This window comes from Protobothrops mucrosquamatus, unplaced genomic scaffold (genome assembly GCF_001527695.2).
Source record: "Protobothrops mucrosquamatus isolate PMUCROS unplaced genomic scaffold, P.Mucros_1.0 scaffold6267, whole genome shotgun sequence".
Classification (NCBI taxonomy): Eukaryota; Metazoa; Chordata; class Lepidosauria; order Squamata; family Viperidae; genus Protobothrops; species Protobothrops mucrosquamatus.
In genome coordinates, this window is record NW_015392098.1 from 107,389 (window position 1) to 121,183 (window position 13,795).

Here is a 13,795-nt window from a genome sequence, read left to right on the forward strand (position 1 = left end):
CCAGCATGGGGGAATTATGGCCCCCTCATGACTGGTGGACTTCAACTCCCAGAATTCCTCAGCCAGCCTGGGGGAACTATGGACCCCTTCATGACTCGTGGACTTCAACTCCCAGAATTCCTGAGCCACCATGGGGGAACTATGGCCCCCTCATGACTGTGGACTTCAACTCCCAGAATTCCTGAGCCAGCATGGGGGAACTATGGCCCCCTCATGACTGTGGACTTCAACTCCCAGAATTCCTGAGCCAGCATGGGGGAACTATGGCTCCCTTCATGACTGGTGGACTTCAACTCCCAGAATTCCTGAGCCAGCCTGGCTCAGCTTGGAAACCTCTCCCTTTCCCCTCAGCATGGCTGGCTCAGGAATTCTGGGAGTTGAAGTCCACGAGTCATAAAAGAGCCAAGGTGGCCGACCCCTGGGATAGGGCCTCATCCTGAAACTGCAGGGCTTCCGATGACTATCCACTCTTATTAAGCTATAGTTTGTCCAATTGTCGTTTATAGAATAAGCTGGAATTCTTTGGGCTTCCACATTAAGCTGCAGGTCTTCCGTGCTGAATTGCCGAGCAGAGCAGAAAAGAGGATAAATCCCCCTGGGTCTACCCAGGGTCTCTCAATCTCGGTGTATGGACTTCAACTCCCAGAATTCCCTAGCCAGCCTGGGAGCGTGCACACCTCCAAATTGCCACGGTTGAGGAACTCAGCTCAGCCTGCATGAGCCTTGAGGGCCAAGCTTGGCCACCCCAGTCATAAATGGCCCATTCTTAAAAGGGCTGCCCCTTGAAGTCCACAAGTCTTAAAGCGGCCAAGGTTGGAGACCTGGCTGAGGAATTCTGGGATTTGAAGCCCACAAGTCTTAAAGGGGCCAGGTTTGGACACCCCTTCCCCACTCTACCCAGGGCAGTGTTCCCCTGCTGCCCCATCGCCAGGCAGGCCGGTCCAGTGGCAAGAGCCCCAGGATTTGGAGGCGGTCCTGATGCCCTCGGTGCCGGCGGGCTCCCTTCGGCGGTTGGGAAGGAAGAGGGAGGGGAGTCCCCAAGGGCCCAGGCTAACCAGGCCCCTCTGCTCTCCCCCTCCAGTGGACCCAGCTGAAGATCCGTAAGCAGAACCTGACCCGGCTCTTTGAGAAGATGCAGGCCTACCAGTACGAGCAGATCTCTGCTGACCCGGACAAGCCCCTGGCTGACGGCATCCGGGCCCTGGACACCACCGACATGGAGAGGTACCCCCGGCCCTCTCGCCTGGCCGCTCGGAGGACAGCCAGCCCCCCCCCCCTGCTAGGACAGCCTCTCCTCCCAGCGTCACTTTCCCAGCAGTAAAGGAGGATATTTGTAGCTCACGGATGAGATGGGGGACCCTTGGGGCTCGCTGAGCTGGGTGGCTTTCTTGCAGACGTTTCACGACCCAACTAGGGAACGTCATCAGTGCTAGAGGGAGGGGGGTTTGCAGAGAGGAGGAGAAGGAAGGAGAGGAAGAGGAGGAGGAGGACTGTAGGGTCCTGGGTGCTCGCTGAGCTGGGTGGCTTTCTTGCAGACGTTTCACGACCCAACTAGGGAACGTCATCAAGGCTAGAAGGGAGGGGGAGTAATGGAGAGGAGGAAGAGAGGAGGAGGAGAACTGGGGGGTCCTTGGTGCTCTCTGAGCTGGGTGATTTTCTGGCAGACATTTCGTAACCCAACTAGGGAACATCATCAGTGCTAGCAGGGAGGGGGGTTTGCAGAAATGGAGGAGGAGGAGCAGGAGGAGGAGGAAGAAGAAGAGGAGGAGGAAGAAGAGGAAGGCTGTGGGGTCCTGGGTGCCCTCTGAGCTGGGTGGCTTTCTTGCAGACATTTCACGACCCAACTAGGGAACGTCATCAAGGCTAGAAGCGAGGGGGAGTAATGGAGAGGAGGAGGAGGAGGACTACTGTAGGGTCTTTGGTGCTCTCTGAGCTGGGTGGCTTCCTTGCAGACGTTTCACGACCCAACTAGGGAACATCATCAGTGCTAGAGGGAGGGGGGTTTGCAGAGAGGAGGAGGAGGAGGAAGGGGAAGAGGAAGAAGGAGAGAGGAGGGGGAGAACTGTAGAGTCTTTGGTGCTCTCTGAGCTGGGTGGCTTTCTTGCAGACGTTTCATTACCAAACTAGGGAATATCATCAGTGCTAGAGGCAGGGGGGGTTGCAGAGAGGAGGGGGTGGAAGAGAAGGAGGAGGAGAATTGTGGGGTCCTTGGTGCTCTCTGAGCTGGGTGGCTTTCTTGCAGACGTTTCATGACCCAACTAGGGGATGACATCAGTGCTGGAAGNATAGAGCGCTGCTGTGTTCCATGCCTGAAGGGCCCCTTACGTTCTTGGCATTGCCCAGCTGGAATGTGACCGGCCTGTTTCTCCTTCCAGGCGAGGGAGAGGATGGAGAGGACGAAGAGCAGAAGGGGCCGGAGCTCAAGCAGGCCTCCCGCCGGGACATGTACACCATCTGCCAAGCGGCCGGTCTAGGTAAGGGGACACCCCCCCCCCCCGGCTCCCGGGCATCCCTCCTCTCTCCCCCCCTCCCAGAGTCCTGCAAGGCATTGATGGGAAGTGGGCGGAGTCAGCAGGCACTCTCCATCTGGGGGTCAAGGGAGGTCAGTCCATACAGGCCCCAACATACAACTGTTTGCTTAGCGACCAGTCAAAGTTACAACAACACTGAAAAAAGTGACTTCCGACCCTTTTTCACACCTTTGCACCATCCCTGTGGTCACAGGATCAAAATTCAGATGCTGGGCAACTGGCAGGTCCTTAGGACGGTTGCCTAAGTGTCCTGGTGTGTGTGTGTGTCATGTGATCCTTTTGTGACCTTAGGAAAGTCAGTGGGGAAGCCAGATTTCACTCGACAACCAGGTTGCTAATTTAATAGCCGCAGCGATTCCCTGCACAGCGGTGGCCGGAAAAGTCGTAAAACGGGGCAGAATTCCCTTAAGAACTGCCTCGCTTAGCGGCAGAAAGGTCGGGCTCCCCTGTGGTCGTAAGTCGAGGACTGCCTGTAGTAGAGCATGCTTCGGCCGAGCATAGAAGTGTGTAGATCGGCGTCTCCCTCAGCGTCGGTGCACCTGCACAGGGTTGCGATGCCTCCCGCCGTTTGCGCAGTGAACTCCTGTGTCCTTTGTGTATTTATGGACGCCGGGTGTGTGTGTGTGTGTGTTGTGTTTGTGCCTCTCCTCCAGACGGGCTGGCCAAGAAGTTTGGGCTGACCCCCGAGCAGTTTGGGGAGAACCTCCGGGACAGCTACCAGCGCCACGAGACCGAGCAGTTCCCTGCAGAGCCCCTGGAGCTGGCCAAGGACTACGTCTGCAGGTGAGGGAGGGGCCCTCCTCCCACAGGGCTGTGGGGCAGGGGGGCTCCCTCTCCTCCTCTGCCCACCAAGGCTCTGCCCTTCTCTGCCCCGCTTTACGGAGCTTTGTGGAGTTCTGGGGTGGGTTTCTGGGGCCTTGGGTTTGAATCCTTCCCCACGGGGGTGAGGGCCTCGGGCCGGGCCTGAGCGCTTCGGCTGGGTGGCTGGGAAGGGTGGACACAGTTTCCTTTGCACCTGGGACCGGACCCCCTTTCCTGAAAGCAAACCCCCGTCCTCTGGGCCTGGTTTTTTTCCTTCCAGTTTATGGCAATGTCTGAGGGCTATTCCAGATTGGATGGTGGCTCTTCTCAAATTCGGTTTCTCAAATCGCAGGAACTTCAAGAGGGGTGGGCTTCAATTGGCAATTGGCTGGAGGGTTCCGTCTTCTAGGAATCTCCTACTCCTCCTGCTTTTCTTTCTCTTTTTTCCTTCCTCTTCATCCTTCCTTCCTTCCTTCCTCCTTTTCCTTTTCCTCCTCCTTATCCCCAATTAGCAGTTAGCAATCAATTTATATGTATCTTCTACATATTAGTATTTCTCCTTTTGCCCTCCTTTCCTTCCTTCCTTCCTTCCTTCCTTAGTTCTAGGTTGCTTCTCTCCTTGATTAGTTTCCATCCATTACTCTTCCTCCCTCCCTCCTTCCCTCTCCTTCCTTCCTCTCCCTCCCTCCCTCCCTCTCCTTCTTTCCTTCCTTCCTCTCCTCCCTCCCTCCCTCTCCTTTCCTCCCTCCCTCTCCTTCTTTCCTTCCTTCCTTCCTTCCTTCCTTCCCTTCTACCTTCCTCCCTCCCTCTCTCCGTTTGCTGGCTGGGGAATTCTGGGAGTTGAAGCCCACCCCTCTTAAAGTTCTCAGGATTGAGAAACGCTGATCTAATTAATTTTGCATTTGCTCTTGCCAGCTGCCTTTTTCAATAGGAAAGCTGGACGCCCTTTGGGTTAATAATTCACGCTCTTCGTCCTGTCTATTTTTCCCCTGCGGCAGCGAAGCTCCTTTCAGTGGTCGGGGAGCAGAAGAGTAGATTGTAAATAAACAAATGAGGAGGGGGCTTACCGCGGAGGGTCCCGTGGCACGTACTCACACCCCCCCCTCCCTTTGCCACTGATGTTTGCAGCCAGTTCCCCAGCCCCGAGGCCGTGCTGGAAGGGGCCTGCTACATGGTGGCCCTGCAGATCGCCCGGGAGCCCCTGGTCCGTCAGGTGCTGCGGCAGACTTTCCAGGAGCGGGCCAAGATCAACGTTGCCCCCACCAAGAAGGGCAAGAAGGTACAGCTGGGGGGGGTCAGCGCTGGGGCCCTTTGGCCTGCTTCCCTCCTGGGGGAGCCTCCCCAAAGCCCCCCCCCTCCAAGCCAGCACAGGGTTTGATCTTGATTTGGAGAGGCAGGAAACAGGAATCTAGAACATGGAGACCAAGGAAGCTACTGGCGTGCAGAATACAGGCCATCCTCAACTTACGGCAGTTCTTTTAGTGGCCGTTCAAAGTTACAACAAAAATGACTTACGGCCGTTTTTAACATTTACGGCGGTCGCAGCTCCCCGAGGGTCACGTGGTCAGCACTCAGGGCCCTGGGCAGCTTGCTCGTGTTTACGACGGTCGCAGCGTCCCCTGGGGTCACGCGATTCCTCTCTGGCCACCTTCTGGCTGGCAAAGTCAACGGGGGAAGAAGCCAGGTTCACTTAATAACCAGGATACTGATTTAACAACTGCAGCGATTCACGTAACAACCGTGGCAATCAATAGAAGACGTAAAACGGGGCAAAAACTCACCGAGCCAACGTCTCCTTTAGCAACGTCAGTTTCGGCCTCCCTTAGTGGTCGTGAATCGAGGCCACAAAATTCCCGCTGCTAATTTGTGAAATGTGGGTTTCGCCCCATTTTACAACCTTTCTTGCCGCAGCTGAATCGTCGAGCTTGTTAAGTTAATAGCACGGTTGTTAAGTGAATCTGGCTTCTCCCGTTGGCTTTGCTTGTCAGACGGTCAGAAAAGGAAATCGCGTGACCCCCCACCCCCACCCGGGAGGCACAGCAATCATCATCCGTGGGAGTCAATTGCCAACCCTTTGAATTTTGATCACGTGACCAGGGGGGAATGCTGCAGGGGCCGTCAGCCACTTTTTTTCATTGCCGTTGCGACTTTGAACGGTCAGTATATGAACGGTTGTAAGTCAAGGAGTCCCTGTAATTTTAAAAAGGCAGAATGGTGACTACATTTAAATTATTTTGGCAGCGGTTTGTTCAGAGAGAGAGAGAGAGAGAGAGAGAGAGAGAGAGAGAGAGGCTGATGATAATAAATATGATAGGTGATGATAGATAGATAGATAGATAGATAGATAGATAGATAGATAGATAGATAGATAGATAGATAGATAGATAGATAATAGATAGATAATAGATAGATAGATAGATAGATAGATAGATAGATAGATAGATAGATAGATAGATAGATAGATAGATAGATAGATAGATAGATAGATAATAGAGAAATAGATAATAGATATAGATAGAGAGAGAGAGAGAGATAATAGATAGATAGATAGATAGATAGATAGATAGATAGATAGATAGATAGATAGATAGATAAGCAGACAGACAGACAGACATAGAAAGATAGATAGATAGATAGATAGATAGATAGATAGATAGATAGATAGATAGATAGATAGATAGATGATAAATGATAGATGATAGAGAGAGAGGTAGATAGATAGATAATGATAGGTAGGTAGGTAGGTAGGTAGGTAGATAGATAGATAGATAGATAGATAGATAGATAGATAGATAGATAGATAGATAGATGGGAGGGAGGGAGATAGATAGATAGATAGATAGATAGATAGATAGATAGATAGATAGATAGATAGATAGATAGATAAGCAGACAGACAGACAGACATAGAAAGATAGATAGATAGATAGATAGATAGATAGATAGATAGATAGATAGATAATAGAAATAGATATAGATAAATAGATAGATATAGACAGAGATAGATAGATAGATAGATAGATAGATAGATAGATAGATAGATATAGACAGACAGATATAGATAGATAGATAGATAGATAGATAGATAGATAGATAGATAGATAGATAGATAGATAGATAGATATAGACAGACAGATATAGATAGATAGATAGATAGATAGATAGATAGATAGAAAGAAAAAGAAAGAAAGAAAGATAGATAGATAAGCAGACAGACAGACAGACAGACAGACAGACAGACAGACAGACAGACAGACAGACAGATAGATAGATAGATAGATAGATAGATAGATAGATAAGCAGATATAAAGGCAGATAGATAGATAGATAGATAGATAGATAGATAGATAGATAGATAGATAGATGATAAATGATAAATGATAGATGATAGAGAGAGAGGTAGATAGATAATGATAGGTAGGTAGGTAGATAGATAGATAGATAAGCAGACACAGACAGACATAGAAAGATAGATAGATAGATAGATAGATAGATAGATAGATAGATAGATAGATAGATAGATAGATAGATAGATAGATAGATAGATAGATAAGCAGATATAAAGGCAGATAGATAGATAGATAGATAGATAGATAGATGATAGATAGATAGATAGATAGATAGATAGATAGATAGATGATAAATGATAGATGATAGAGATAGATAGATAGATAGATAGATAATGATAGGTAGGTAGGTAGGTAGGTAGGTAGGTAGATAGATAGATAGATAGATAGATAGATAGATAGATAGATAGATAGATAGATAGATAGATAGATAGATAGATAGATAGATAATAGAGAGAAAGGTAGAGAAAAAGAGAGATAAACCTTTATTGACATTTTTTACTGTGGGCACAACGGCACACATTCAAAATGAAATTGAGTGGCTTGCTCTCAAAGTGTACACATACATAACACGCATTTAAACACACTATATACAACAGAAGTATAGACCTACACCCTTACGTATGAGCAACATATAAATATTAATCACTGTCCATCTTGAATACATAACGGAAGGAGGAAGCCTGAGAGTTCAACAAGGTTAATACTGTACGGAACAAAAATGTGACTGAATCCGGATGTTCTGCTTCGGATACCACAAAGCCCCCCATCCTGCCCGGCCCCCGAAGGTAACAAGGAAAACAGGTTGTGAAGAGGGTGTGTAGCGCCCCAGACAATCCTGCCGGCCCCGCTCAAGCCCCGCTTAGATGCCACGTCCTGGATGGAAGGGAGCGAACCGCCCATCGTCTTTTCTGCTGTCCTCACCACTTCCTGTCCGAAGCAGGGATGCTTCCCTCTATCTAAATTATATACGAGCCGTTACCTGTGGCCTGTTTGGTGGCTGCCCCTGACCAGGGCCCTTGTTGCTGGCTTGGAGGTGCTTTGGGGCCCTTCTGCATCTGGGACCCACAGCTGTTGGGTTATAGAGCCCCGCCGCTGCCCGGGCCTGGGAGAGAGCTGCAAGGCCTTCCCTCTCTCTCTCTCTCTGCAGGACGTGGACGAGGCCCATTACGCCTACTCCTTCAAGTACCTGAAGAACAAGCCGGTTAAAGAGCTGCGAGATGAGCAGTTCCTGAAGATCTTCCTGGCCAAAGAGGAGAGCCTACTGACCATCGACATCTCCGTGGACATGAAGGGCGTGGAGGGGTGAGTCCTCCAGCCGCGTCGCCCTCCTCCTCCTCCTGCCCCCACCGGGCCTGACCCTCCCTCGGCCTGACCTTGCCCGCCCCCTCCCTTCCAGCTACGGCAGTGACCAGACCTACTTTGAGGAGATCAAGGCCTTCTACTACCGCGACGAGTTCAGCCACCAGGTGCAGGAGTGGAACCGCCAGCGCACCCTGGCCATCGAGCGGGCCCTGCGCCACTTCCTCTACCCGCAGATGGCCAAGGAGCTGATGAACAGGCTGCTGCTGGAGGCCAAGGAGTGCGTCATGAAGGTGGGGGCAGGGCCTGGGGAGCGGGCGGGGGGGGGGCTTGGCCTGGGTGGGATGCAGTGGACACAGGGGGCCCTTATAATAATAATAATAAAGTTGGAAGGGACCTTGGAGGTCATCTAGTCCAACCCCCTGCTCAGGCAGGAAACCCTAGACCAGGGATAGTCAACCTTGGCTCTTTTATGACTCGTGGACTTCAACTCCCAGAATTCCTGAGCCAGCTGTGCTGGCTCAGGAATTCTGGGAGTTGAAGTCCACGAGTCATAAAAGAGCCAAGGTTGACTACCCCTGCCCTAGACCATTTCGGACAGATGGCTGTCCAGTCTCTTCTTAAAAACTTCCAGTGTTGGAGCATTCACCACTTCTGGAGGTGGGTTGTTAATAAATAACAGCTTCTAATATTTGGCTTTTAATTTGGTTTTATATGGGTTTATATTTTTGTATTCTGTATTTGTATTTGTATTTGTTTTTAATATGCTGTGCACCGCCCTGAGTCCTGCGGGAGAAGGGCGGTATATAAATTAAATTATTATTATTATTATTATTATTATAAAGTCAGAAGGGACCTTGGAGGTCATTTAGTCTAACCCCCTGCTCAGGCAGGAAACCCTATACCATTTCGGACAAATGGCTGTCCAGTCTCTTCTCCTTGACTTAATAATAATAATAATAATAATAATAATAATAATAATACTAATAATAATAATAATAATCTTTGAAGGATCTTTGAAAAATATAGTTCAGGGGTTCTGAGATCACATCTGCTAGTTCCTTGAGAACCTTGGGGTGTAATCCATCTGGTCCTGGGGATTTGAACTCGTCTAGGCTGGACATGTGCTCACTTATCATTTTCTTGCTTATCTTAACTTGTGTTTCTATTCTGTTTTTTACGGCACTGTTTTTGATAGGTTGGTCTGTTTTTTTCCCTTTGTGTAAAGACAGATGCAAAATACGAGTTAAATAATTCTGCTTTCTCCCTGTTGCTTGTCACCTTCTTGCCACTTTCCCCCACTAATGGATTAATCGTTTTTTACATGTTGAAAGAAGCTTTTTTTGTTATTTTTGACCTTGGTCGCAAGCCTTAGTTCATTTTGAGCCTTGGCTTTCCTCACTTCATCTTTGCAGGCTCGGGCTATTTGCTGATATTCTGACTTAGTTATGTGCCCCTCTTTCCACTTTCTATACTTGCCCTTTTTATCTTTCAATTTATCAGAGAGGTCTTTATGCAGCCATGCTGGTTTCTTTTACAGCGGTTTAACTTAGTGACCGTTCAAAGTTACAACAGCACTGGGAAGAAGTGACTAGTGACCATTTTTCACACGTCCCACTGCAGCCTCCCCGTGATCAGAATTCAGACCCTTGGCAGCTCGCTTCTATTTATGATGGCTGCTGCATCCCGGGGGTCACACCATCCCCTTTTGGGGACCTCCTGACAAGCATAAATCAGTGGGGAATCCGGATTCGCTTAACAGCCTTAACATTCGCAGCAACCCACGTAAGAACAGTGTCAAGAAAGATTGCAAAATGGGACAAAACTCCCTTGACAAGCGTCTCACTTGGCGACGGAAGCGCTGGGCTAAAATGTGGCCGTAAGTCAACCTGCGCCTGTGGATTTTATGCAAGCTGATTATCTCGACAGTTCAGCCCAAAATTTCTGTCGCTGGGCGAGACATTTGTTAAGTGACTTTTGCCCCGTTTTACAGCCTTCCTCGGCACAGGTATAGTATAGGGGGTACCTTGCTCAATAGTAGTAACTGTGAGAGGGACCTCGGAGTCCTAGTGGACAATCACCTAGATAGGAGCCAGCCGTGTGCAGCAGCTGCCAAAAAGGCCAACACAGTGCTAGGCTGCATTAACAGAGGGAGAGAATCAAGATCATGTGAAGTTTTAATACTACTTTATAAAGCCTTGGTAAGGCCACACTTGGAATACGGCATCCAGTTTTGGTCACCACAATGTAAAAAAGATGTTGAGACTCTAGAAAGAGTGCAGAGAAGAGCAACAAAGAGGATCAGGGGACTGGAGGCCAAAGCATATAAGGAACGGTTGCTGGAATTGGGTCTGTCTAGTTTAACGAAGAGAAGGACGAGGGGGGGGGGACATGATAGCAGCGTTCCAGTATCTCAGGGGCTGCCCCAAAGAAGAGGGAGTCAAGCTATTCTCCAAAGCCCCTGAAGGCAGGACAAGAAGCAACGGGTGGAAACTCATCAAGGAGAGAAGCAACCTGGAACTAAGGATAAATTTCCTGACAGTTAGAACAATTAACCAGTGGAACAACCTGCCTCCAGAAGCGGTGAATGCTCCAACACTGGAAGTTTTTAAGAAGAGACTGGACAGCCATTTGTCCGAAATGGTATAGGGTTTCCTGCCTGAGCAGGGGGTTGGACTAGATGACATCCGAGGTCCCTTCCAACTTTACTACTACTACTACTACTACTACTACTACTACTACTACTACTACTATTATTATTATTATTATTATTATTATTATTATTATTATAGTCCGTAAGCGAATCCCTGCAGTGATTAAGTTAGGAGCACGGCGGTTCCGGGAATCCGGCTTCCCCCATTGAGCCTGCTGGCCAGAAGCTTGCAAGGGGTCTATATTTACAACGGTCGCAGCGTCCGGGGTCTGGTGACCCCTTTTGGTGACCTCCCGACAAGCATCAATCAGTGGGGAAGCCAGATTCGCTTAACGACCGTGTGACTCAATTAACAACCGCAGCGATTCATTTAGCAACCGTGGGGAGAAAGGTCGTAAAACGGAACGGAACTCATGTAACCTCTCTCTCGCTTAAAAATTGGGGGCTTGGTTGTGGTCAAGGACTTTATTTTTAAAAGAATAAATACAGTCCCCTCACTAACCCACCCCCCACCCCCATTTCTCCGGGCAGGCCTGCAGCCGGAAGCTGTACAACTGGCTGAAGGTGGCCTCTTATCGCCCGGACCAGCAAGTGGAGGAAGAGGAGGACTTCCTGGACGAGAGCCAAGGGAAGGGCATCCGGGTGCTGGGCATCGCCTTCTCCTCGGCCAGGTATCGTGGGGAGGGGAGGGCGGGATAGAGACCCGGGTTCAGCGCTGCCCCCTCCGGCTCTGCCCCAGGCTGAGATGGCTGCCCCTCTTGCAGGAACCACCCGGTCTTTTGTGCCCTGCTCAACGGGGACGGAGAGGTCACGGATTTCCTGCGCCTGCCCCACTTCACCAAGCGGAGGAACGCCTGGCGGGAGGAAGAGAGGGAGAAGAAGGTGAGCTGGGGAGGGGGCTCGGCTGACTCCCAGGACCACCCTCGCCGGGTGCCACCAGGAAGGGAGTGGGGCTGCCTGGGTCCGGTCAGGGGCTTCGTTTTAGAACAGAGGGAGCCAGACCTGGCCACTTTAAGAGGGGAGGGTTTCAACTCCCAGAATTCTCCAGCCAGCCTGCTTTAAGAGGGGAGGGCTTCCTCTCCCAGAATTCTCCAGCCAGCCTGCTTTAAGAGGGGTGGGCTTCAACTCCCAGAATACCCCATCCTGCATTCTTTAAGAGGGGTGGGCTTCCACTCCCAGAATACACCACCCAGGCATGCTTGAAGAGGAGTGGACTTCAACTCCCAGCATCCCCCAGCCAGCATGCTTTAAGAAGGGTGGACATCCGCTCCCAGCATCCCCTAGCCACCCTGTTTTAAGAGGGGTGGACTTCCGCTCCCAGAATTCCCTAGCCAGTATTATTTAAGATAAATGGACTTCAACTCAGTATGCTGACTGGGGAATTCTGGGAGTTGAAGTCCACAAACAGGGGTCTTCCAACTTGGCCCTTTGATGACTGGTGAACTTCAACTCCCAGAATTCCTCAGCCAGGCAAGTGCCTGGCTGAGGAATTCTGGGAGTTGAAATCCACCAGTCATCAAAGGGCCAAGTTGGAAGACCCCTGTTTTACAGAGAATCCTCCACTTACAGCCATTGGTTTAGCGGCCGTTTCCAGTTACAATAGCACTTTACGACCATTTTGCACGCTTAACGACCGTTGCAGCCTCCCCAGGGTCGCGGGAACAAAATTCGGACCCTCGGAAACTGACTCATACTTACGACGGTCCCGGGGTCCCCTTTTGCGACCGTCTGGCAAGCCAACTCGAAAGGGAAGCCACGTGCACTTAACCGTGGTACTAATGTGAACCACTGCAGTGATTCCGTTAATGGCTGGGGCAGACATGGTCATAAAATGGAGCGAAACTGACTTGACTCCCTCGCTGAGCAACAGAAAGTTTGGGCTCCTTTGTGGGTCTCTGTTCCTTTCTTTTCTGCCAAGTGTCCGGCTTGGGAGGGTGGCAAGACCTGGGGGGGGGGGGCTGGCCTCCCCTCCCCTTTTACCGTAACCTGGTTTGTTTTGTTTTTTTCCTCCCCTTTTCTCCGAGGTAGGCTCAGGATACTGAGACCCTGAAGAAGTTCCTGCTGGGGAAGAAACCCCACGTGGTGATCATTGGGGGAGAAAACAGGTGAGCCCCTCCCAGCCACGCCCCGAGTTCAAATCCCTCTCTTTGGACTCTTCCAGAAGAAACCCCCCCCCCATCTCTCTCCTTCCACTCCGGGAGACGCATTGCCCTGCCCCCTTTTTGGATTAGCCAGCCCCACCTGGGGAAGGTCCAAGGAGACCCCCTTTCCCCCCTGGCCGGCTACCTTCCAGGAGGGGCTGACAGCCAGAGCCCCCCCCCCCGCTCATGATTTGTGCTACAGGGGTCAAGCTTAGCGCGACCTTCCGACAAGCAAAGTCAGTGGGGGAAGCCAGTTCCACTTAACAACTGTGTCACTAACTTAACAACTCCAGTGACTCGCTTGAACCACTGTGGCCGGAAAGGTCGTAAAACGGGGCACAGGTCACTTTACAAACATCTCACTTAAATGGTGGTTGTATGTCGAGGACTACCTGTGTAAGCGTTTGATTGCCTAAGCCACAGGGGTAGGCAACCTTGCCCCCTTCATGACTGATGGACTTCAACTCCCAGAATTCCTGAGCCAGCCTGGCTCAGCATGGAAGCCTCTCCCTTTCCCCTCAGCATGGCTGGCTGAGGAATTCTGGGAGTTGAAGTCCAGGAGTCATGAAGGGGCCATAGTTTCCCCATGCTGGCTCAGGAATTCTGGGAGTTGAAGTCCAGGAGTCATGAAGGGGGCCTTAGTTCCCCCATGCTGGCTCAGGAATTCTGGGAGTGTAAGTCCAGGAGTCATGAAGGGGGCCTTAGTTCCCCCATGCTGGCTCAGGCATTCTGGGAGTTGAAGTCCACAAGTCATGAAGGGGGCCTTAGTTCCCCCACGCTGGCTCAGGAATTCTGGGAATTGAAGTCCACGAGTCATGAAGGGAGCCATAGTTCCCCCATGCTGGCTGAGGAATTCTGGGAGTTGAAGTCCACCAGTCATGAAGGGGCCCATAGTTCCCCCATGCTGGCTGAGGAATTCTGGGAGTTGAAGTCCACCAGTCATAAAGGGGCCATAGTTTCCCCCATGCTGGCTGAGGAATTCTGGGAGTTGAAGTCCACCAGTCATGAAGGGGGCCATAGT

General features: G+C 50.6%; 1 protein-coding gene across 1 annotated transcript in view; it reads left to right on the forward strand.

Moving 5' to 3' along the window:
- LOC107300156 (transcription elongation factor SPT6-like) overlaps positions 1–13,795 on the forward strand; it is a gene marked incomplete at its 3' end in the record, with an annotated part of 41,638 nt that overhangs the window by 18,847 nt on the left and 8,996 nt on the right. Inside the window, exons 9-17 of the mRNA XM_015829496.1 lie at positions 1,082–1,224; positions 2,344–2,474; positions 3,185–3,314; positions 4,461–4,611; positions 7,829–7,983; positions 8,078–8,273; positions 11,165–11,304; positions 11,398–11,515; positions 12,662–12,738. Of these exons, the coding sequence (XP_015684982.1) occupies positions 1,082–1,224; positions 2,344–2,474; positions 3,185–3,314; positions 4,461–4,611; positions 7,829–7,983; positions 8,078–8,273; positions 11,165–11,304; positions 11,398–11,515; positions 12,662–12,738 (1,241 nt within the window). The remainder of the gene's footprint in view (positions 1–1,081; positions 1,225–2,343; positions 2,475–3,184; positions 3,315–4,460; positions 4,612–7,828; positions 7,984–8,077; positions 8,274–11,164; positions 11,305–11,397; positions 11,516–12,661; positions 12,739–13,795) is intronic.